The sequence below is a fragment of the Diabrotica virgifera genome, chromosome 4 (genome assembly GCF_917563875.1).
Source record: "Diabrotica virgifera virgifera chromosome 4, PGI_DIABVI_V3a".
Classification (NCBI taxonomy): Eukaryota; Metazoa; Arthropoda; class Insecta; order Coleoptera; family Chrysomelidae; genus Diabrotica; species Diabrotica virgifera.
The window spans coordinates 10,561,380-10,585,182 of NC_065446.1; the positions used below are offsets into that span (position 1 = coordinate 10,561,380).

At 33.8% G+C, this 23,803-nt stretch overlaps 1 protein-coding gene across 5 annotated transcripts in view; it reads left to right on the forward strand.

Annotated features, from left to right (window-relative positions):
• The first annotated feature begins 10,643 nt into the window (after nucleotides 1-10,643).
• Nucleotides 10,644-23,803, forward strand: part of LOC126882908 (AP-1 complex subunit gamma-1) — a 72,236-nt gene continuing 59,076 nt past the window's right edge. Inside the window, exons 1-5 of one of the 5 annotated variants that reach the window (XM_050647984.1) lie at nucleotides 10,645-10,906; nucleotides 11,503-11,643; nucleotides 11,701-11,762; nucleotides 11,819-11,960; nucleotides 23,465-23,653. In XM_050647984.1, the coding sequence (XP_050503941.1) occupies nucleotides 11,624-11,643; nucleotides 11,701-11,762; nucleotides 11,819-11,960; nucleotides 23,465-23,653 (413 nt within the window). In that variant the 5' untranslated portion in view covers nucleotides 10,645-10,906; nucleotides 11,503-11,623. Of the gene's footprint in view, nucleotides 10,907-11,001; nucleotides 11,425-11,492; nucleotides 11,644-11,700; nucleotides 11,763-11,818; nucleotides 11,961-23,464; nucleotides 23,654-23,803 lie in introns of those variants that run through there. The other 4 variants (XM_050647983.1, XM_050647981.1, XM_050647980.1 and 1 more) reach the window with 4 other exon arrangements.

A 23,803-nucleotide genomic window follows, 5' to 3' on the forward strand; every position in this document is an offset into this window, starting at 1 on the left:
TTGACGTTCGAGGACGTTTCTGACGCCGGAAAGTGTTGTGTAATTAAGAATTTGGTATACAAAAATCAAAACTAAGAGCTAGGGAAATAATGTACCGGCCAAAAATGTCAAAAGACATTGAATTTTATATTGAAAACTGTGAACCAAGTCAGTTAAACAAACCTTTAAATCAAAATGAAACCTTGATTAATCACAAGCAACCTGAAAGGCCATGGCAATTTTTGTTCTCAGATTTTTTAGAATTTAAGTCAAAAAGTTACCTTTTAATTGTTGATCTGTACTCTCACTGGATAGAGTTATTTCCTGTGAATGATAAAACTGCAAATACAGTTATACGGTGTTGCAAAGAAACTTTTTCAAAATTTGGTATCCCAGATATATTTTTTTCAGATAATGTCCCATTTAATAGTTTTTGTATGAAACAATTTGCTCGGGAATGGAATTTTGAATTAGAGTTCTCAAGTCCTGATCACCACGAATCAAACGGTTTTACAGAAAAATATGTTGACATATGTAAAAATATGCTAAAAAAATTAGTACCTAACTTAAGGAGGGGGTATGGTTTGAAATCAACAAATCAAGCACATTTTTGTGAATTTTTTTCGAAGCTATGGTACAATTATTTTATTTTTAAATTAAATAAGCATATTAACTACAATTCAAAGAATATTTAGAAAAAAAAATCAATCCAAAATATTGAAAAATAAGCCATTGGTGACAAATTTTGACAGGCAGCTCACAAAAAAATGGATTTTGCGGTGGACATCAGAACTCGACACTCGATCATACGAATCAAAAAATTCAAAAAGATTTAATTAGATTATGAGTTTCACGAGGTCACAACGTCGAGTTTTTTATTTTTAATGACTTTTGAGTTTTTGGTATCACTCAGAAATCAAAAAAATGAAATTTTTGGTAAAAATTTTGTGAAAATCAACAGATTTATTATTGTTGAACAAAAAATAAGCAAAAAAAGAAAAATATCTCGACGTTGTTACCTCAAGAAATGTCAAAAGAAAATCTGTGCAAAATATCAGGTAGATCGGCCGAGTAGTTTTTCAGTTACAGTGTCCACCGCATTTGAAAAAGCAGTTTTGAGAAAAATGCGTTTAAAGTTTTGACAACTGCATCTTCATCTTCTTATTTGTCTGCCAAATCGTAAAGTGATGCACATTGGAATATGTTTTTTGAATCGAGGAGTAATCTACAAAAGAGAAGGCGAACAGTTGTTTAACGTTTCTCACTACGCTCAAGCGTGCTGGCGCGAAGTCGCGGCAAAGCGAGTCGAAGGTAGGGATATTCAACACCCTGTATCTCTGGTAATTTTACTCCGATTATTTTGAAATTTTCAGAGAGTATTCTTGAAAGTATGCACTTTTATTTGAAATAATAAAAAAATTTAAATATTTCAAACCATACCCCTCCCTTAAATGAGCTGCAAAACTGTTTGATGGAATACAGAAATACTCCTCTTACAGGTATAGGTTTTGCTCCCTCTCAATTATTGTTGAACCGCATTGTCAAAACAAAACTGCCAATTTCTTCTGAAAATTTAAAATCTAATATTGTTGATCCACAAGTAGTTTCAGAAAAATTAAAAGCAAATTCACAAAAAATGAAAGATTACTATGATAAAACAGCTAAAAACTTACCTATTCTTCAGAAAGGCGATAATGTATTAGTTCGGAAGAATAATTCATGGCAAAAAGGTAAAGTAGTTGATAGGTATAATGAAAGGTCGTATTTGTTAGTTGATACAAAAGGCCAACAATTCAGAAGAAATCGAAAGTTATTAAATAAAACCAACCAGCCAGTTACAGTTTCTGAGTTTTATTTTTCAAATTTATTATATGATGATACTCCTAGTTCTAGTTTCACGTGCCATGTTGAAAATGATATAGAGAAAATTCTCCATTCTCCACTGAAACAGCACAGAATGAGGAATCCAAAGATAATACTAATTGCTGTGGCAATCCTGTTGGTAATAATGAGGAACAGCCGTCCATCTCAGGTAACCATCAAGTAACTGAAAATAACATAGAGTTCATATTTGAAAGTGACTCAGAAACTTATAGAAATAGTGAAATAAGTGAATACCCTTCTTACAGTGATAAAAATTCACCTCTTATAAAAAGGAAACCACGTGAATGTAAAAAACCAAATTATCTTAAGGACTTTTTCTTATATTAATGTTTAAAAAAAAGAAAAAGCGTGTTGTGTAATTAAGAATTAAGTTTTATGTTTATTTGTGTTAGTTTGTATCAGTGGCGGTTATCCCTTTAGGTCAATTGGTCAATGACCTCCCTGTAATAATTGTACAATCAAACGATTATAATGTAATTATTTCCTTAAAAAAAGAAAATTTTCTGTATTAAAAATGTTCGGAATACAATAGTATCGTTAAAAGTTAAATGTTGCTTTTATTGTATTGACTTTTCAGTCATTTTTGTTGTTGTAAAATATAGCGACAAAGATGCGCCAAAAGATTACCGATAAATAAACATGAAATACGAGCTGTTTGACGTTACCGAAAAGCCAAATTTATCTTTGACTGAAACTACCGCAATATTACTCTTAAACAGCTAAATACGAACATTCACGATGGTCAAGAAATTTATTTGACCTCACTGTGAGAATACAGCACTGGAAATCCGAACGTTCACGAAAATACGCACTTATATGCAAGTTGGTACCAACTCGTGGTCATTGACCGTAGACCGTAGATATCGTTTTCGTTGTTGAGCGGTAGGTATTCGAACGATCACAAATTTCAACGAGCAAGTGATCGATCATTTCGCAAAATCTAAGGCCAGAAGAATCGATTTATATTACTTTTTAAATCCGCATAAAATGTAAGTTTTAGGTTTTGAGTTTAAGTAGTTTGTTGATGTTGTGGCTGTTATAATTACATATTATATCATACTATTTATCTGATTTATTTGACAATTAGTAATGAAGACTTGTTCCTTTTACTTATTTCATATTTACTTGTCAAATAAAGATCCGCTTAAATTTAAACAACATATTGCAAACTAAGTTATAAGAAACCAATACAGATGATGGAATAAGAAATTATTTAAAATGGGATTTGTAGGTATTGTTTTTCCAAAAAAATCTTGAACCACCGGATATGACCTCCCCCTTCACTTACAGACCAGCCGCCACTGGTTTGTATGCAGATTAAGACCATGAGCTTTAGTGTGTAGCGGGCTTAAGCTGACATCTCACAGACAAGAATGATGGCCGCTTGTTAGAGCCTTGTAAAATGTTATTAGATCATACAAAATAAAATAAAGTACTTATTTGTATAATATCCACCATCAATAAAGTAAAACACTTTAGATGGTCCTTGATCAATGGCCGGGGTGTAGGTGTTGTTCAAGTTTGACCGTGACGCTAATGCAAACCGGCCGGGACAAGGAACGCAAACCGGGACGTATGGTAAGCCTAGCTCTGGAGGTATTAAAAAACTAATTACAATAAGATGCCATCTTTAAGGAACTCTAGCTCCCTTAGGAAGCATTTTAGGACTAGGTGAATTGGGTTAAATTGTCTTAAAATTATCAGTAGTAATTGCACGAGAGCTCTAAAATTATCGATTTGTTTCCAGAGTGACACTTTGACAGTTTTAATTTCACGACCCGAAGGGGAGTGAAATTATGTCAAAGTGTCACGAGGGCAACAGTCGATAATAATTTTAGAGATCGAGTGTAATTCGCTGAGATTATTTCGTAAATAAAACTGTCTTTTTATATCATTTTAACTAATATTTTATTGATATCTTCACCTATATATTTGCTAAACCTGTTTCTTGATGTTCTCTGTGATACGTTGTAAAACATTAATCGTCATTCTCGTCATCTCCTATGAATGAAACAATCTGAGAAATATCAGTCTTCATTTGTCAAGAGAGTTTTTGGACACCCTGTATGTACCTACTTTGTTTCATAAAATACAAATCTGTATGTTTAAATTTACCGATGTATTTTTTTCAGGTATTAAATATTCACACTATTTTTTAAAACTTTTGCTACTTATTTATGATCCAACAACAACCTTAATATCGATAACATTATCGTTTATTGTTATTTAAAATACCTGGTGTTTACAAGTGTTTATTTTTAGTCGAAAGTGCATTGATCCTATTGCTTTTTTGCCTTATTTGGTGTTAATTATAAATTGAGTATTTTTGTATCAGTTTTATGTAAAATATTTTCCTTGTTCCCTTTTTCGTCTGTGTCCTACTACTACAAACGCTTTTTTTTTTTTCAAGGAGTTTATCATACTTCCGTGACATCGATATGTAAGTGTACTTTAAATACTTTCACGTAGAAAAATGTTGCTTTTTAAGCGACGTGTTTATCGTATTATTGACGTAAGTATGTAGTTTTTCAGTATTAAGATTTGATGTTATTATTGTGTAGAATATTGAATATATAATTAAGTTATTGACTGCAAGACAAATTTTTTGATAGAAATAAAATTCAAACAAATTGTAATTTGGTATATACAGGGTGTCCCAGACTAATTTAGCCACGCTATATCTCTTAAACGAATAGAGATTTTCGAATGGGACAAAAAGTGATATATTCTACTTGTAATACACTTTAATAAGCGTACAAAAAGATCATCCCCTAAATATTCATCCTTTAGTTACAACCCCTAACTTTAATTTTTTTAATAGCACCCTGTATATTTTTTTATAGTTTTGGATGTGGTCTTTTATCGTCTATTCAACACATTTTTTTGAAAATAAAATCGGTTCGTAAATAACCAAGAAACTATCAGTTTATCATTCTAAGCAAAAAAATGTTGTTACAAGTTTTTTCGTAGGATGCATAGTTTTCGATATAAACTATATATATAAAAAATCGAAAAATTGCAATTTTTGAACCCGAATAACTTTTGATTAAAAAATAAAAGAGCAATTCTGCTTACTGCATTTGAAAGTTCAAGTCAAATTCTATCGGTTTTGATTATTTCCATTGCTAAAAATTTATTTTTTTATTGTTAAACAAAGCTATAAACACAGAGTGCTTGAGTGATGTTTTCAATGCATGCATCTCTTATTTAAAAACGAACAGGCAATTTCTACGTAGCTTGCATTAAAACGTATGCATTTGGCACGGGAAACACTATTTGCTTATAGCTTTGTTTGACAATAAAAGAATAAATTTTTAGCAATGCAAATAATCAAAACCGGTATAATTTGACTTGAACTTTCAAATGCGGTAAGCAGAATTGCCATTTTAATTTTTGATCAAGAGTTATTCGGGTTAAAAAATTGCAATTTTTAAATCAATATTTTTTGTATTTTGACAACGGTATCCGATTTGGACGTCGAAACGTTAATAAAATAATTTTTTTAGTAAAATTGTCTTATTTCCCATCAAAACTAGTTAATTGCAATTTTTCGATTTTTTTAAAGTTCAACCGCGTTTATCTCGAAAACTATGCATCCTCCAAAAAGCTTATAAGAACATTTTTTGGTTAAAATGACCCAAAAAATACAAAATATCTTTTGTTTTCCGAAAAATCGCTGTTATGTAATTCCTCAAGTTCTTTGTTTATAACTACCTTATCGACATCCAGATCAACTGTTACCCAAAAAATTCGTGTTCTACGGGTCAAAATACATAAAAAACTTGGATAAGTCTATCTGAATAAAGGAGGTGGTTGTACCCCCCCCCCTTGGCGACAGGACTAATAGGTTGGGACAAATTTTATATCAAAGTTTAAGTGAAAACAAACGATATTTTCAAGAAAGTTTATGATTACTTACTTTACTTTATCGTGTCCGTACATGTCATTCATAGAATTTCAGCCCAGCATCGGGCTACGTCGGTTACATCTTTGTTGGCGAGCCACAAATCTTCGAGAGAGGAGAGTTTCTGCATGTAAGTAAGATGTTCCATAATCTGCGTTTCTCCACAGTCACAGTTCACTTGGTCTATTTCCCCCCATTTTACCATGTTTGATTTTACTGGAGCGACCCCCGTTCTTATCCTATTCATACTTTTCCACGTTTTGAAGTCTAGAAACTGGCCGGTCCATTGAACCTGAGGAAGAGGAAAATACTTAGACGGTTCATCCTACATTGTTCCAAGGAAGCTTTTCCTGGATTTTAGTCGCTTTCGTGGTGTTCGAGCTTTATACAGGGCGTTAGTAAATAAGTATGAAAATCTTTAAGGGGTAATTTTATATGAAAAAATAATGACAGTTTGCTCTATAAACGTATGTCCGCAAATGCTTCGTTTTCGAGATACAGGGTGTTGAAATTTTTAATTCAAACTGCCAATTTTTTTATTGCTCTAAGACCGGTTGAGATATGAAAATTACATTAAGTGGGTTTTAAGAGGTAATTATTGCGCATTTTTTGACAAACAAATAACAATCTTGTATTCATCATTGGCGCGCCTACGGGTAAAGGTCTGAATTTTTTTAAAGAAAAAAAATGGTACACCACTGAGGTATTTCAAATTAAAAATTGTTTTTGTATACCGCGTGTCATTTATGAAAAAGAACCTTTCTTGTATTTTTTCGTATGGTGCACCGTTTTTATGCGAAAAAATAAAACATCTTCGCGCGTATTTTTAATTTCTTAATACATTATCAAGAATTCTCCAATATAATACCACCAAAGTAGAACAATAACAGAAAATATTACTAAAAAGATTTTAACTAGGTGCAAAGCTACAACAAATGTTCAAAATGACCTCCTTTAAGGGGTGACAGAATAATTTTATATTCACTATTGGCGCCCGTACAGGTAGGTAATGGTCTGAATTTTTAAAAGAAAAAAAATAGTACGCCACTGAGATACCTACGTCAAACTAAAAATAATTTTTAAAGTCCTCGTTCAATTTACGACAAAAAATCATTCTTGTCTTTTTTTGATATGCGGCGCCGTTTTTATACAAAAAAATAAAACAACTTAACGCTGACAAATTATATTCGAGGTAGATATGCATAGGAACTTATTTCAAATACATTGTAGACGTTAAGATGTTTTATTTTTTTGCATAAAAACGGCACCTCATATGAAAAAAAGACAAGAACGATTTTTTGTCGTAAATTGAACGAGGAATCCAAAAATGATTTTTTATTTGACATATCTCAGTGGCGTACTATTTTTTTCTTTAAAAAATTCAGGCCATTACCCGTACGCGCGCCAATGGTGAATATAAAATTACTCTGCCACATTAAGGATGTAATTTTGAACATTTGTTGTAGCCTTGCACATAGTTAAAATCTGTTTAGAAATATTTTCTGTTATTGTTCTAGTTTGGTATTATTATAATGGACAGTTCTTGATAATTTATTACGAAATGAATAATACGCGCGAAAATGTTTTATTTTTGAAGTTATACTTCTTTACAATCGAGAGTGAAATTTTATAATGCCGGGCGCATTCGCACATAGACAGTATGTATTTCGTTGCTAATCTTTCAAGATATATATGTATCAGCGCTGTCAGCGCAAATAAGTCATATTATATCATAATATAAAAGGATCTATTAGTGTTCTTAGCAAATGTATTATTTATTATAATTTTTGTGTCTTTGGATTTGTCTTTCTCGGGAATAAGATATTTTATAATAATAGTAAGTATATTTAAAGTATTTATTCACTTGGTCTATTAAATTTGTCAGTATGTATGAGAAATCTTGTAACCTGTCAAAGCAAAAGGGATATAGCTCAGTGATAGAGCGTGTGACCGGAGATCAAGAGGTCCCGGGTTCAAATCCCGGACGATTCATATTCTTTTTTTTTATATTTTTAGTATCGTTTTAATATTTTTTTAAAGTGGTAGGTAAAGAAAGTTAGTTTAATAATTAAATAAAATACAAATAACCTGTTAAGTATATTCGTTTCGTTGAAATCATAATAATAGAAGTATAACTTCTTACGTGCATACAAAGTACACACATTCTTTCTTTTGCATAAAAACGGTGCACCATATGAAAAAAAGACTATTCTTTATCATAAATTTAAATACAAAGTGTAATACAAAAATAATTTTTACTTTAAAATATCTCAGTGGCGTACTATTTTTTTTTAATTCAGACCATTACTCCTAGGTGCGCCAATGCTGAATACAAAATTGTTATTTGTATACCAAAAAATGCGCAATAACTCCCTCTTAAAACACACCAAATTTAATTTCTATAGCTCAAACGGTCTTAGAGTAATAAAATAATTCGCAGTTTGAAATAAAAATTTCAACACCCCGTATCTCGAAAACGAAGCATTTGCGGACATACGTTTATGGAGCAAATTGTCATTATTTTTTCATGTAGAATTACCCTTTAAAGTTTTTCATACTTATTTACTAACAACGTGTATAGGCGTGCCGCTCGTCCGCGATCTGTGTATTTTCCCTATGTGCTCTGCAACGCCTATGCTTGAGGTTCTGCAAAACCCGCTGCTTTACCTATATCTATAGATTTGAGAGTGACGTTGGTTTCATGCACCCCGTTACTATCCTGCATGTCTCATTTAACGCAGTATCAACTTGTTTGATGTGGGCAGATCTGCCCCTAACAGCGCACGCATATTCAGCAGTTGAGAAACACAGTGCCTGTGCCGTTGTTCTTAAGACGCCAGGACATGCAACCCATTTACTTCCCGTTAGCTTTCTGAGTATGCTGTTCCTAGCTGTTACTTTCCCTCTCGTTTTTCTGCAATGTTGTCTGTAGGTGAGGGACCGGTTCAGAATTACTCCAAGATATATAGGTTGGTCTGTGTGTTCTAATGTATAACCATTCCACGCAATTCCGAGTTTTCGCTTGGCTTCCTTGGGTGGAAGGCGCAGACTTGGGTTTCAGAGGGATTGGGTCCCAGGGAATTCTGCAGGAAGTGCACGCTGTCATTGTTTTTAAGGCAGTTTCGAGTTTCTCCTGCACTTTTTCAAAACTATTTCCTTGAGCTTAGAGAAAGTGCTTGGTTTCAGTCGGCGTAGCTTGGTCGTTGGTATATACATATATTGAAGAGCATTGGTGCTAAAACACTTCCCTGTGGAAGGCCGTTATTTTGAACTATACCCACCTACTTACTTTGCCCTCTAGCATAACGAGAATACGTCTGTTTTAGAGTAAGGAATATACGACGTCACCCAGATGGTGGTCATTGAAAGTGTCATATAATTTGCGGAGCAATGTTTTGTGCCTCACTGTGTCATATTCTGCTGTCAAATCTTCAAAGTCCTCTTCAATGTGTTCTGTTAATACGAGGACTTGACAGGTGCAATATTTGCCGGGTCTGAATCTTCCGTGTTGTGGAATGAGGTGCTTGTCGACATTGTTTTCTATTCTGGCGAAAATGAGTCTCTCGTATATAGTATATAATTTGAAAAAGTGACACAACAGCGAAATAAGTCTATAGCTACTGGGATTTTCTGGGTCATTTCCTGGTTTTAACAAGGCTATTACTTTAGATTTTCACCGCTAAGTTTTTTTACAATGTTTCATGCTATTTTGCTACTATGTCATGTCCATTTTCCAGGGTTCAATCCACTTTTCCTTGCTGGCTTGACTTAGCTGTTGGAATAGGACTGCTCCGCAGTCAACCGTTTCTTGGCTACGAGGGTCAGTGGAATAGAGAGGGTTTAGTATGTCCTTATTAATTCTTTGAAATCGCTGGACATCCCGGGAACATTATTGTTGCCTACATCCTCTGGGAGTACCTTTTCTAGACAAATTCTTTAGTCTTCTTCTTCTTCTTGTAATAGGACTATGCCCTGTTTCTTCTGTTACAGTCTCTGCTGCGATCCGGAGCTCCAGTTCTCGTACCATCGTTTTTTGGGTCTTCCTATGGGTCGCTTGGTGTTGGGCTTCTGTGTCTTCGCTCATTGCGCCATACGTTCAGGGTCTATCCGATCTACGTGGTTTCTCCACATGCGTCGTCGTGCTCTTGTCCATCTCACTACGTCTTGAACGCCTAGCTCTCTCAATGTGTCTTCGTTTCGTATTCTATCTCTGAGTGTGATACCTCTTATGGATCTTAGGGTTTTAATCTCTGTTGTATTTTTTAGTACCTCTACAAATTTTTCGTAGTTCTCTACTTTTGATAAGAGACGGGTGCCACATATCTGGTGTCAGTTCAATAATGAGAAGGGTAAAAGAAGTAGGTATATCTAACGCACAATCCAACCAAAATAATTATGGTTTTTCTGATGTTTATACTCATACATCACCGATCCTCTCGTCATTTAATGATTTGAATAAATTAGGCATAACATAATTCATGCTCATAATAGTAAAACATAATATCACGTACCTACCTCTAGTTCATTAGGTAATAAACTATTTATATTTATGAATGGTGGATTTACTTAGCGAAACTCAAATATTGAGATACAGATGCATTTATTATTCATGACTAATGTTACTATTTGAATAGACAAAGTTTTTATTAGGTATTTAGGGGCACTGATACTTATCTACCATGAACAAATAGGTAGATAAAATAATAATTTCTCACTTACATAAACTTTACCTCTACCTATATAATTATGTAGTATACCTATACAAATATTTTATACATTTCACAATTTTTTAAAACAAAATGTAAGTAGCAAATGATTAATTAGAATATATCTTTAAAAATGATCAGTTTTCTCATTTCTAGGTAGCCTATCCCACACAACTGTTCAGGAAAACACAAATTCTGATATAAAACCTATCCGTGGTCTGATAAATTGATAATGAAATGTGTGTAACTTTCTTATCTCTATACATTTATTATTATCACAAGAATAAAGGCTTTTAATAGATATAGGTACATCAACGAACATGAAAATGTCTGTAAACACATCCCAGTAATTTGAAAAAGTGACAAATTCAAGAAGTATGTATCCTTATTACGAATCAGATTGGAGCGTATTGCCTCCGGAGGCCAACAGAAGGTAAGTATTTTAAATCCAACGATTTAAAAATTACCTACTAATATAAAGTCAGGTGTAGCTATGTAAATATGTTTAAGTTAAAACACGACACAGATATGAACATCTTCTACTCTGTCATAAATTTATCTCGTTTGCATAAGATTTATCTCAGTTTAATATTTGCGGAACAAACTTTACGAGTTTTTGCAACGGTTTTCAATATGTTGTTGGCTCCTGATGAATTAAACATTAAACATTGGCCATCAAAGGATCCAAGTAGGCTCAGTGCTACGTCATCGCTGTCCACATCACAAACTCGTGACGTCACAGAGTGCCGGCCATATTGCCAATGCCGAATGTCAAATCAGTGGGATGGTCTAAAAAATAATCTAATTGTTTATATTAGTTTTTAACAATATTTAAGTTTTAATATCGCGGCTGGACGGTTATGTGTGATATTCCAAAAAATAAACTGTGCAGCTATTATCTTTTCGTCGATTTTTAATGTCATCTGTCAAACTGTAAGGTGTTAAAAACAGGTGAATTTCTTGAGGACACAAATTTATTCCTTTGGTCTTGTTTTTTAAAATATCATTAACAAATTAAGTTCTTTTTAGTGTCAACTGCCTAATATAAATTGTTGTTAACGTTGCAATGGACATTGCGTGAATTATACGTGTGTGATATTAACAGACTTTAACCTGAATTTCTGTGTTGTGTCCAGACTAAATAATCACCATGAATGCTTCAGAGCATGGGTAATGCTCGCTTAAAAGCGGATTTACCAATTTTGAACTAATTTATTGCATTTTTAGATTTAATCCTGCTTTTAACATGGCCACAATTAAACAAGTTGTTAATGAGGCTATTGAAAGAGGTATGATTTTGCAAGCTTTCATCAGTCCTTATTATTACTTAACAATTATATTTTAGTTCGAATGCCGACTCCTATGCGACTGAGGGACTTAATTAGGCAGATAAGAGCAGCAAGGACTGCTGCTGAAGAACGTAGTGTTGTTAATAAAGAATGTGCCTACATTAGATCGACATTTCGAGAGGAGGATTCAGTATGGAGGTAAACAATTCATATATTTATGTTAGTTTAAATTCAATGCTAGTTACGTGTAGTTCATAGCTATCTAACAATATATTTTTACAAGTAGCAGGAATAAATAAGTTAAGAGAATAAATAATAGCGAATAGTACTTTGTATTTTATATTCTGCGATAATTCAGTTACAAACTCCTTTATTGCTGTACGTTTATCATCATCAGGAAATATGTCTTCATATAACACAACCTACATAGATACAGTCCGTCTAATTTACTTACCGTTGCATGTCATTATCTACGCCAGAGATCTAAGTTGACATAGTTGTCAAAGTATAAAAAAATCCTGAATCCATTTTAAATCAAAGATCACAAATTATTGTAAACGTGGATTATACAACAAAACAAATTAATATTCAATGTAAATAAATAAAAACTTAAGAAATAGAGAACAAGAATTGTTATAATCTTAAGTTAAAGTAAATAATAAAAACAGTAAATATAAGAAAACAAATACTTATATAGTCCGTTCGCTAAACTCAGACTCAACTGGCTAGTGATTTAAGCTAGTAATTTTGCCAATTTGATAAAATTACCAAAAAAATAATTACTAAATAGTTAATAATTACTAAATATTTAGTAATTTTGCAAATTTTGTCAAAATTGGCAAAAAACAAAAAAGTTACGTACTAAAATCTTTAGCCATTTGCGTCTGAGTTTAGCGAACCGACTATAGTAAAGAATATAAACAAATATGAAGTGTCATCACCGCAACTGTCAAATAAATGTTACCAATTTATTCTAAAATGTCACCTTCGTTCGATCACAGTTACAGTGTGTTCCGAGCAAATGTGCTTCATAAACAAGCTTTATAATCCATTTATACAAATTAAATGAAACATATTATTGTGTATTTCTTTAGGTTAATATTAATAGAAATCTTCACATATTATTTCTACGCGTATATAATTACGTTCAAAATTTTATATTTTAATTATTACGATGTATTTTGTATGTATTGGGTTTATCCCGTTAATAAATAAATAATAAAATAATATGTCTAATGGCTGTAATTCCAATGTACTAGGAAAAATGATTCTAAACAAGAACACCTACCGCCTAAATATTTCGTGTTGGTATCATGTGAAGTCACAGGCTGTGACACGGATGACGTGCAACGGTAAGTAAATTAGACGAAGTATAGTTGAATCCCACTTGTAGATTTTAGATCTCAATGTACAGTAGAACGTCGATAATCCGGACGTCAAAAATCCGGATCATCAATAATCCGGATTTGTATCTAGCAAAAATATCTGATTCTTTTAAAATAAATTAAGAACTTCGCTGCAAAAAACGAACGTCTACCGCAGTTCAAAATAATTTTACACATTTTTTTAAAAGCCCAAATAGGGTCTGATGTTTTACTGTACACATGCTGCTATTATAAATTATGTAATTACAATGGTTAAACATAAAAAAAGTTTTGATTAATTTCACCTCTAGACACTTTACTGTACAAGAGAAAACATAAAATTTTAAAACGTTTGTTGTACCTACTTTAATGTGTATACCAGCCTTTTTTTAAGGTAATTTCGATAATCCGGATAATTTGATAATCCGGATGGGGTCCGGTCCCAATTAATCCGGATTATTGACGTTCTACTGTAGTTGTAAATTGAATATAAACCAACGAACTGTCAACACTGATGGAATCGCCATGAATCGAATTTAATGACTTCAGGATGAGATAGAGATACTCAGGTAAAGGAGGGAAGATAATCGCAATCTTTCGTAAACAAACAAATTGACACTGTTAGTCAGGTACGTCAGGGTTGCCAGATCAGGGTATTTTCCCACAATTTTGGGGTAATTTGAAAGCGTATAGGGGAACTTCTCTAAGCAGAAATGGTTGGGAGATTTTTTGGGGTGAAAATTATGGAAGATTTTAAGGGGTCATGGGAAATTAAATTTGCGAATGTATAGTCCGTCTGCTATAACTTTTCCCATGCGGTACAATCCATTTTCAACCAAATTAAGTCAAAACAGAAAGTGAAACGTATGCCGATGTGTGTAGTATATATAGTATTCAGTATACAAAATGTATATACACATCGATGTTCGTTTCAATTTATGTTTTGACTTAATTTGATTGAATATGAAACATACATAGAACTGTATATTATACTCTCATATAATCGAAGAAGATAGGACCTATGAATTATTTCCAGGGCTCTCTGTTGATAAGTAGTATAATTTTTGTTTACTGTTCTCTACATTTGATTACTAATTTATTAAAATGTGGCAAAAATTTAAATTTGGGTGATTTGAGGGAATTTCAATATCTAAGTGGTGGTTTTATAAAATCACATCTGGCAACTCTGGTGGTAGTTATAGCAAATATTACCTGAAAAATTCTCTGTCTCTCTAGGACCTCTCTCTTGTATGTTGCAGTCAATCTCGCTTCACTGTTTGAATGGGACGGGGCCATTCCATCAGTGTTGACAGTTCGTTGATATAAACTCCGTTCGCTCAACTTCGACACATTTTGACAGATTCATATTCATAGTAGGAAACCTAAAACACAAAAATTTCTACCACAGGCTATTAACAGCTCAAATAAACTTGCCATTGCATAATTCTTTCATTGAAAAAAGAAGAATTATTAGAAATAATGGGAGTGTATACTAAACTCATAAAATTTTCAGTAAAAGTATGTATTCAAAATATATAATTTCAGTTGTAATAATTTAACATATAGTAAGTAATTGATATTTATATTATTAGATAAATAACAATCTTACATATTCTATCAACTTTCCGGTACTTTTCACAATGTAATAATAGTTGTTACTTTTAGTTAAAAATTATCACTTGGGTGTTATGTAACGTTAGGAAAGAGGGATACAGACGTTTCAGTGTGTTACATAGGTGAGGGAGGTTAGGGTAAAAAATCTTCAGAAGTTGCTTTACGTAATATTTGAATGCTCTCTAAATGTGACAATGTGATATAATATAATTAAAAGATAATATACACATGTCACCCTTAAAATAATATAAAAATTTCTTTATAAACAATATTTGCTTGACTAAACTGATCTATATATTTAATAAGATAAAGTTAATAAGGTAAATGTCTGCTAAATGAGAGACAAACTGTAGACAGACACACTAAGCCATATGTTAATAGAAATACATGTGTTGGGAATCTTTTATCATAATATTTCACAAATAGACTAATAGGTCAGCCTTTCAAAAATATTACTTTCAAGAAGTTATTTATAAGTTAGGTAATTGTGGTATGCTACATGATTTATTACTTATATAATAGAAAATCTTTGGCATATTTCAAAAATATGTTTTAGGGTGCTTATTCAACAGCTTTGTATTGCTGATTTTTACAGATTTTCAGTAATATTTGTTGTCTCAAACGTTTGGATTAATCAAGTAGTCGAAATGTTCAGGTATCTTAACAAATTCAAAGAATTAGAGCACATAAAATAAAAATGAATTTGAACTACATACTAGATTTATCATAGAGCTGTGAGGCTATAAATTTTATGACTCTTGATGCGTGCACCTCCCATTCGGAGGGGGTGGGGCGCACTATGGAGTCAAAAATGATGATTTTTTTGATAAAAATGTTTACAATTAACTGGTAATACTGTCCGACAAATTTTTAAGGGTACTCAGACTTATCTGACGAACAAAAGTTTATAGTGCAGGATCCGAATATAGGTCGATCTGCAGCACCCATCTGCTTTCCGAATGAAACATTTTTTTTATTAAATTTCATACATAGACAAACATTTATAGCATGGGTTGCCTATCAAAATCGTGTCATAGCTATCCTTAACCCGCCGTTACACGCGTCTTCTATTGTGACGTGGTTGCACGCATATGAGCGTCGCCCTCACCTACACCAATTCGACTTATTTCGAGGAAGAGTGAATGTCAACATGTATAAATATAAAATGGGTTGTACTCACATATCATGGAAAGTCTCGTAAACCAATTTTTTTATTAAGTTAACAAAACAAAAGTAAAAATAATATGATAATAGACAAAAGAGATATTCAATACACAAATGAAAAGTTTTAAAAATCCTCCTCTATTTCCCAACAGGAATTACACTAGTAATTACATTACATTAAGTTTTTGTGTGTTCTTTACAAATTGATCTTCTACAATTTGGCTTGCAGCATTTTGTCTGAATTTTTCTGTTCTTCTTCTTGGGACAGTATGCATATTTATTAGATACTTGGTTCATTTCTACAGGCTCTGCTTCATCTCGAATTCCCAAATCGTCCCTTATTTGCATTTGTAACAATACAGACATAGTTCTTATGTTCGCGGCAATTTAATATTAATATTTTCACAACCTTCGCTGTTTTCTTCATTTTCAATTTCAGCAAGCCACTGAACTAATTGACATTCTTTACGAGAATCCATTTTACTAACAAAGCAAATTAAAATTAATAATTGGTATGAAGCTATTTCTTTGTTGCATTTATGTAATTAACTATTAATATTTTGTATTTTGATAACGACGTCCGAGGTGGAATTCGAAATGTCAATAAAATCAATTTTTCAAGTTAAATTTTGGCTTATTTCCCAATTAGAATAGGTAAAATTAAAAATGGGTTCTTAACCAGTGGCGCACCTAGAATTTTCCTCTGGGGGGGGGGTTGGCTTGGTCACCGAAAGTTTTTTGTATTATTTGTGAAAGACAAGTTACATTTTCCTACTTTCTTTTATATATATTTCTATTTGCTCGGGAGGGATTTTAACCCCCAACCCCCCTCCCTCGGTGCGCCACTGTTCCTAACCTAACCTAACCAATAATATCTTAATTAAACTTACCCAAATATTAAACAAAAACCTAAAAGTTTCTTTGAAATAACAGAAACGTGATTTCACCGTGATTGCACGCGCAGTGAGGAATTCTCTCACTTGAGGAGGGATGGTCACTTCTTTCAAGTATCACAGCAAACTGACCGCCTGAAATATTCTATAACTTTGTCATACCCTCCCATGGACGATGCTAAAGGCATTCCTGGGTGCTCAAGGTTATCGTATTAGTTAAGACAATTTCATTGGTTATAAACAAATATGGTGAGGTATTCCCTCATAGCGCGTGTAATCGCGAGTTAAGAGGGGGGCTGTAGGGGTTGAAATCAATATTTCAAGTACATTTTTTTTAAAGTATGGTAGAACTTTATTTTTAAATTAAATAGGCATATTCAGTGTACAATTCATAGATTATTCAAGGAAAAATATTGAAAAATAAGCCAATGTTGGCAAATTTTTAAAGACACCTCAAAAAACACTGAATTTTGCGGTGGACATCAGAACTCATAATTGGATCATGGTAAACAAAAAATTTAAAAAGATTTTATTAGGTACCTTATAAGTTTTTTGAGGTATTGCTGTCGAGTTTTTTTCTTTCCAGGTGGGTTGATTAAGCAGTTTTTGAGTTACAATGTCTACAGCCTTTGAAAAAAGCAGTTTTGAGAAAAAAGCGTTTAAAGTATGGTTAACTTTTATTTTCAATTTCTTTTTTGTCTGTCAAATCGTAAAGTGATGCACACCGGAATATGTTTTTGAATCGTGGAGTAATTTACAAAAGAAAATGAGAAAAGCTGTTGACCGTTTCTCGCTATGCTCAAGCGTGCTGGCGCGAACTTGCAGCAAAGTAAGTTGAAGGTAGGGAGGTAGGGAGATAGTGTTGAATATCTCTACCTTCGACTCAGTTGTTGAACAACGGTCAACAGCTGTTCTCATTTTCTTTTGTAAAATTACTCTGCGATTCGAAAAGATATTCCGGTGTGCATCATTTTCTGCTTTTTTCAAAGGCTGTAGACATTGTACCTCAAAAACTACTTGACCGATCGATCTGGAATTTTGTATATATTTTATTTAGAAATGTCTTGAGGTAACGTTGTCGAGATATTTTTTGATTTATGCTTATTTTTTGTTTGACAATAATAAATATGTATATCTTCACTCTTTTTTCCAAAAAAATTCGTTGTTTTGACTTCTGAGTGATATAAAAAAGTCAAAAGTCGATAAAACTAAAAAAAATCGGCAGCGTTACCTCGAGAATCTCATAAGCTAATAAAATCTTTTTGAATTTTTGGTTTACCATGATCCAATGATGAGTTCTGATCAGTGGCAGCTTTTGGGGGTAGGCAGGATAGGCCGGGCCTAACCAATAATTTTAACAGCTTTAAAATTGAAAAACGTATATTCAAAAATTATGTTAATGCATGTAAATAACTTTTAAATGTACTAAATCACTCAATACATTAGCTTCCGTTAAAACAACTATGTTATATATTATCACAGAAAGCATTGAATCGTATCCAGGCATTTTAAATATCATTAATAGGCCCGTTCGGAGCCGGCCGACCCCGCTCACATAAGATCTCTGTACAAAAAGCGTTTGAAGTTAAGTCGCTTGCCGGACAACGATTTTTATATTGTCGTGTTATGCTTGCTGTTTAGGCACCAGACGATCGGGCCTTCGCCAACCATCGTTGCCGCTTGTAACGTAATTATCGAATTGTAATATAAATTTTCTTTTAAGTTATGATAAAAAAATATGTAACTGTAACATAATCTATAATTATTGTAACATATTTTTAAACAAACGGAATTTATTTCTGGAATTGGGCGATAATAAAAGATTCACACAGAATATGGCGCTAAATTTCCACAAAAAGCTTTGGACTCATTGATGGATACATATGAACTACTTTTTAATAAATTCTTATTAAAAACTGAACTGGAGATGATTTTTTCTGCTATTCATCGTGAACATTTTCACGATAAGAGTTTGTTAGAACTAATTAAAAGTATGTTTGACAACGAAACCAATGGAATTCTTCTTGAAAGCTAGAAGCTATTTTGTTTACTTGCTACAATACCTGCAACAAGCGCTTCAGTTAAAAGAACCTTCTCCACTTTAAAGCGAATAAAGTCATCTCTTCTCGGTGTCTCTTCGAAATACAACGACGCAAAATCGGCTTTCATTACTGTCTACTAATTATAGAAAGAGAGATTATAGAAAGAGAGAGACAACAGGGGTAAACAAGAGCAATATAAGCAACAGAGACAAAAAGGAAAGAACAGAAGCTGGATTCAACGACAAGCAGTACACTGGAGCAGCATTCCTGGACGTAAGCAAGGCTTTCGACAGAGTATGGCACAAGGGGCTATTATACAAAATGCGGGATTATGGGTACAGCGGAGCGATGACGAGGCTAATCTCGTCGTACTTAGGCGACCGGTGCTTCAGGGTTCGGATAGGACAAGTCCTGTCCGACCTCGGAAGCCCGGAAGCTGGAGTACCCCAGGGAGCGGTCCTGTCACCTCTGCTGTACACAATATACACCGCCGATGTACCTAGAACACCAGGAACCCTTATGAGCCTCTACGCCGACGATACAGCGATAGCGGCCAAACACAGAAATGTAGACATAGCAGTGACCAACCTGCAAACAGCGCTAGAAGACATCGAGGAATGGAGCATAAAATGGAAGATAGCCATCAACTCAGAAAAGACGCAAGCGGTACTATACAAGAAGGGAAGACAACAGCCAGAAGAACAGCTAACGGTACAGGACACCCCCATCGAGTGGAAAAATGAAGCAAAATACCTAGGAGTTATCATGGACAAAGGATTAACCTTCCAAAAACACGTAGAAGCCACAGTCCAGAAGGCCAACTTCGCGAGAGCAACATTAAGAGGACTCACAGGCAGAAAAAGTAAATTAAGACTAAAAACAAGGTTAAGACTAATAAACAGCATAATATTACCGGTATTAACATACGCATCTCTCGCATGGGGACAAGTATGTAAAACCCACAAAAAGAAGATACAAGCAGTCCATAACAACAGCCTAAGAGAAGCAGCCAGAGTCCCAAGATACGTAGCAGAACGATTCCTGTTTAGAGAACTGCAACAGGTGAGAGTCACCGAAGTGATGACAGACAAGGCAAGGGTCAAATTCGCGGATCTGGAGCACCACCCAAGCCACATACTGCGAGAGATGCTAGGGTATGACGCGTTCCACCGATGGAAGCACAGACGTCCTAAACAACAAATAGTGAACTAAAGCGATAAAGTGAAAAATAAAGTAAAAGTGATAGTAGTCAGTTCGTAGCTCGAAACTCCAAGTGCCGAAGAAAACACGAAACCCAAGCGTAGGTCCAACATCACGATCAGGTAAGTAAACCAGTAGAAAATTAGAGGAAAAGGCGCAAGCCAAACAAAAAAAAACACAAAAAAAAAAAACAAAAAAGGCGTAAGCCAACAAAAAAATCACACAAAAAAACCCAAAAAGATCTTGGGCTCCGAGCCATTGTACCGAGCCCAGTTGGGCCTGGTGCAATGGCTTGGGCCCCAAGCAACCAAGCAATTTTAGTTCCCGCGGATAAGTAAATAAGAGGATAAAGGCATAGAGCGCATCACGCTGGGCCTAGTTTTTGCATTCGATTAGGGCACCACAATGGAATCTTATTACCCAGGGTTCCATTGTGAAGAGCATTTGGCTACGATAGTTGTGCCCCCATCGCGCATCAGCGTGCTATGGGGGGGAAAGGGATGGCCTGGGGCATTGGGGCGAGGTGGGGTGATCCCTGTTTTACACTCGGGTCAAAACACCTCGCCCCAATGAATTGTTACACCCGAATGTACTTTTTCGATAGGGTGGACATCTCCCACAGGTCGGGTTTAATCAAATTGCTTGCTTGCTTGCTTGGAAAGAACAGAAAAAGAGCGGCTGTGCGAGCGAGAGAACGGTCTGGAAAGACGTGCCACGCGCGTAAGCCGAGAGTGGGTTTAGTTGGTAGGCATTGTAACACGGACGCATCCGGAGACAAGGCCCCCAGAGGGGGAACTGCTTTCGGATGTACTCCGTTTTCTCTGAATCCAACACACGCCAGGTACGATTCATCTGGTACGGTTTTTAGAAGATTCCCACTCTCACACAAACAAAAAATGTATTACACACACTGGCGGCTATTTTTTTGGGGGTCATGGATCTTGAGGGTGATTACTTTTCTCTGATGCAAGGTCACTTTTAGTCTTACCACCAATAGGATAAGTGGGTTTTCAAATATTTGGGGGGGGTCATGACACCGTGACCCCTCCCTCTGGATCCGCCACTGATTACACATAGCTATATGTAATTTGCTGGTTTGGCCTACCCAAAATTTTACCCCACCAGCCGCCACTGGTTCTGATGTCCACCGCAAAATTCATAATATTTTAAGGTGTCTTTAAAAATTTGCCACCGTTGGTTTATTTTTCCTTGAATTTTTTCTTGAATAATCTATGAATTGTACTGAATATGCCTATTTAATTTAAAAACAAAATATTACGGCCCCCCTTAAGGATAGAAGTGTCTTTTGTTTAACCCTCTTCTTGGCAATGTAACAAATTTGTAACATTTTCATTTTAGGTCCTAGGTGAGTTCTAGGTAACTTGAGGTATATTTTGTTAGTCATATTTTGTACTAATAATATGAAACTATCCCTAAATGGCAACAGTTGGCTTATATTTTTATTATTACCGATTTCTGATCATTTCTAATTGGTGCCATCTGTCATCTGTTGGATATATTTGATAAATTTTTGAGAAGGTCCTCGACTGCTTTTAGTAACTTTTAATTTTTTGTAAGAAATAGTGTTTTTTTTTATTTTAGTGATTGTTTTATATTGTGCGATTATCCTATAAATAGAAAGTGTACATTTTAGTTGTTTTTAGTTAGCCTCTGAAGTTATAGGTACAGTCAGGACGTTTGAGTTGGAATAAATTCATTTTCTCGTGATTGGGCGACTTTGGACATAAATTACGAATCAGGTCGATTTTTATTTTTAAATTATAATTTTTTGGCATATATATCATACTATAGTGACGTCATCCATCTGGGCGTGATGACGCAATCGATGATTTTTTTAAATGAGAATAGGGGTCCTGTGGTAGCTCATTTAAAAGGTTATTCAATTCTCTATTCACTAATATAAACATTACCATAATTATTTATACAGGGTGCCCAAAAATTTTTTTAAATAAATTAATTGTTTGAACATTTAATTTAAGCAAAAAGCAATGTTTACGTTTCAAATTAACATTTTTTTCTGTTTTCTGACAGCAGTAGAATGTATTTCGAATTAAAGAAATTATATACATTCTTCTTTTTATAGTAAAGTCAGAATTTGGTATTAATTTTGAGAGTAAATTAAATGTAAGACCAAATACTTACGATGTCGGGATAGTATCACGAGCTTTTTCCTGGTTTTCCCTCGTGATTTACTATGAGATCTCTAACGCGAGAATTTTAATGTCACCGTTGCATGTGGTTGTCTTTTTAAAGACAGATCACATGCTATGATTTTTTTGTGACGGATATTCTTGAGTTGGGGTTGATTTCATGTAATCGAATGAACTATCTTTCAGTAAAGTCGTCCCAGGAACGCAACTCATAAATATTGGCAATATCATTTTAAAGTCTTCTACTTTAAAATGTATCATATTATGTATCTGAATTGCCGATATAAATGAGTCAAATTAAATAAATTATTAGAAGAATTTTTTTACTAAGCAACAACATTTTTGTTTATGTTAGTAGTATTTTGTATTTTGACAACGGCACCCGATTTGGGCGTCGAAACGTTAATAAAAATCATTTTTTAATAATATTGTGGCTTATTTCCCATTATAAATAGTTAAAATTCTTCTTTTTGTCTCAATTAATTTAATTAAAAAAAATTTTAGGGCACCCTGTAAAAATAATTATGTTAATGTTTATATTATCGAATAGAGAATTGTATAACCTTTCAAATGAGCTATCACACGACCCCTATTATTTAAAAAAATCATCGATTGCGTCATCACGCCCAGATGGATGACGTCACTAGTATGATGTATATGCCAAAAAATTATAATCTAAAAATAAAAATCGATCTGATTCGTAATTTATCTTCAGAGTCGCCCATTCTCGAGAAAATGAATTTATTCCAACTCAGACGTCCTCACTGTACCTATAACTTCAGAGGCTTATATCTTAAAACCATGATTTTTTGGAGCTATGCGCCCATTGAGTCTTTTGTTCTACACATCAAGGACTACCAGAACCCAAAGTTTCAGAGCATTTGACAGAGAGCCATTTCCCATAAGGTTTCTGCGGGGTCCTTTGTAATAAATTCAAATTTGGTACTTAGCAATAAATGAAAGGTAAAATTTCTATTTCATGAATTTTTAAATTAATCTAGAAGGGCATTAATAGAAAGAAAACACACTTTTCACATTTTTATTTTGGTTTGCCAAGAAAAGGGTAAATAATGTTTTTAAGGGCCCAAGGTCTGACTTCAGAAGATTTTTTACCCCCCAACAAAAAAATAGTTTGGTTTTGGTTAATATTTTTCTTAGTGTCTTGTCTTTACTTAAAACTACTTGTTTCAATATATTGATTAGTAAACATATTAAACTTCAACTTAAGAATCAATTAATTATTATTTTCTTTAGGTGCCGAAACATTGCAAAACTCTTGTACATCCACATGCTAGGATATAAAGCACATTTTGGTCAATTAGAATGTTTAAAATTAATAGCAAGCTCAAGATTTACTGATAAAAGGATTGGTTATTTGGGTGCGATGTTACTGTTAGATGAACGTCAGGATGTGCATTTATTGATAACAAATTGCCTTAAAAAGTAAGTACATTTATATACATTTTATTTGATAAAAAGGTCGCTGACATTGGCAGTCTGGGGTAATGATTACAATAATTTTAATTTAAATTCACACATTTATTTATTTTTTAATCATTAGGGCATCACATGCTAAAAGATGTAAGTTGTGAT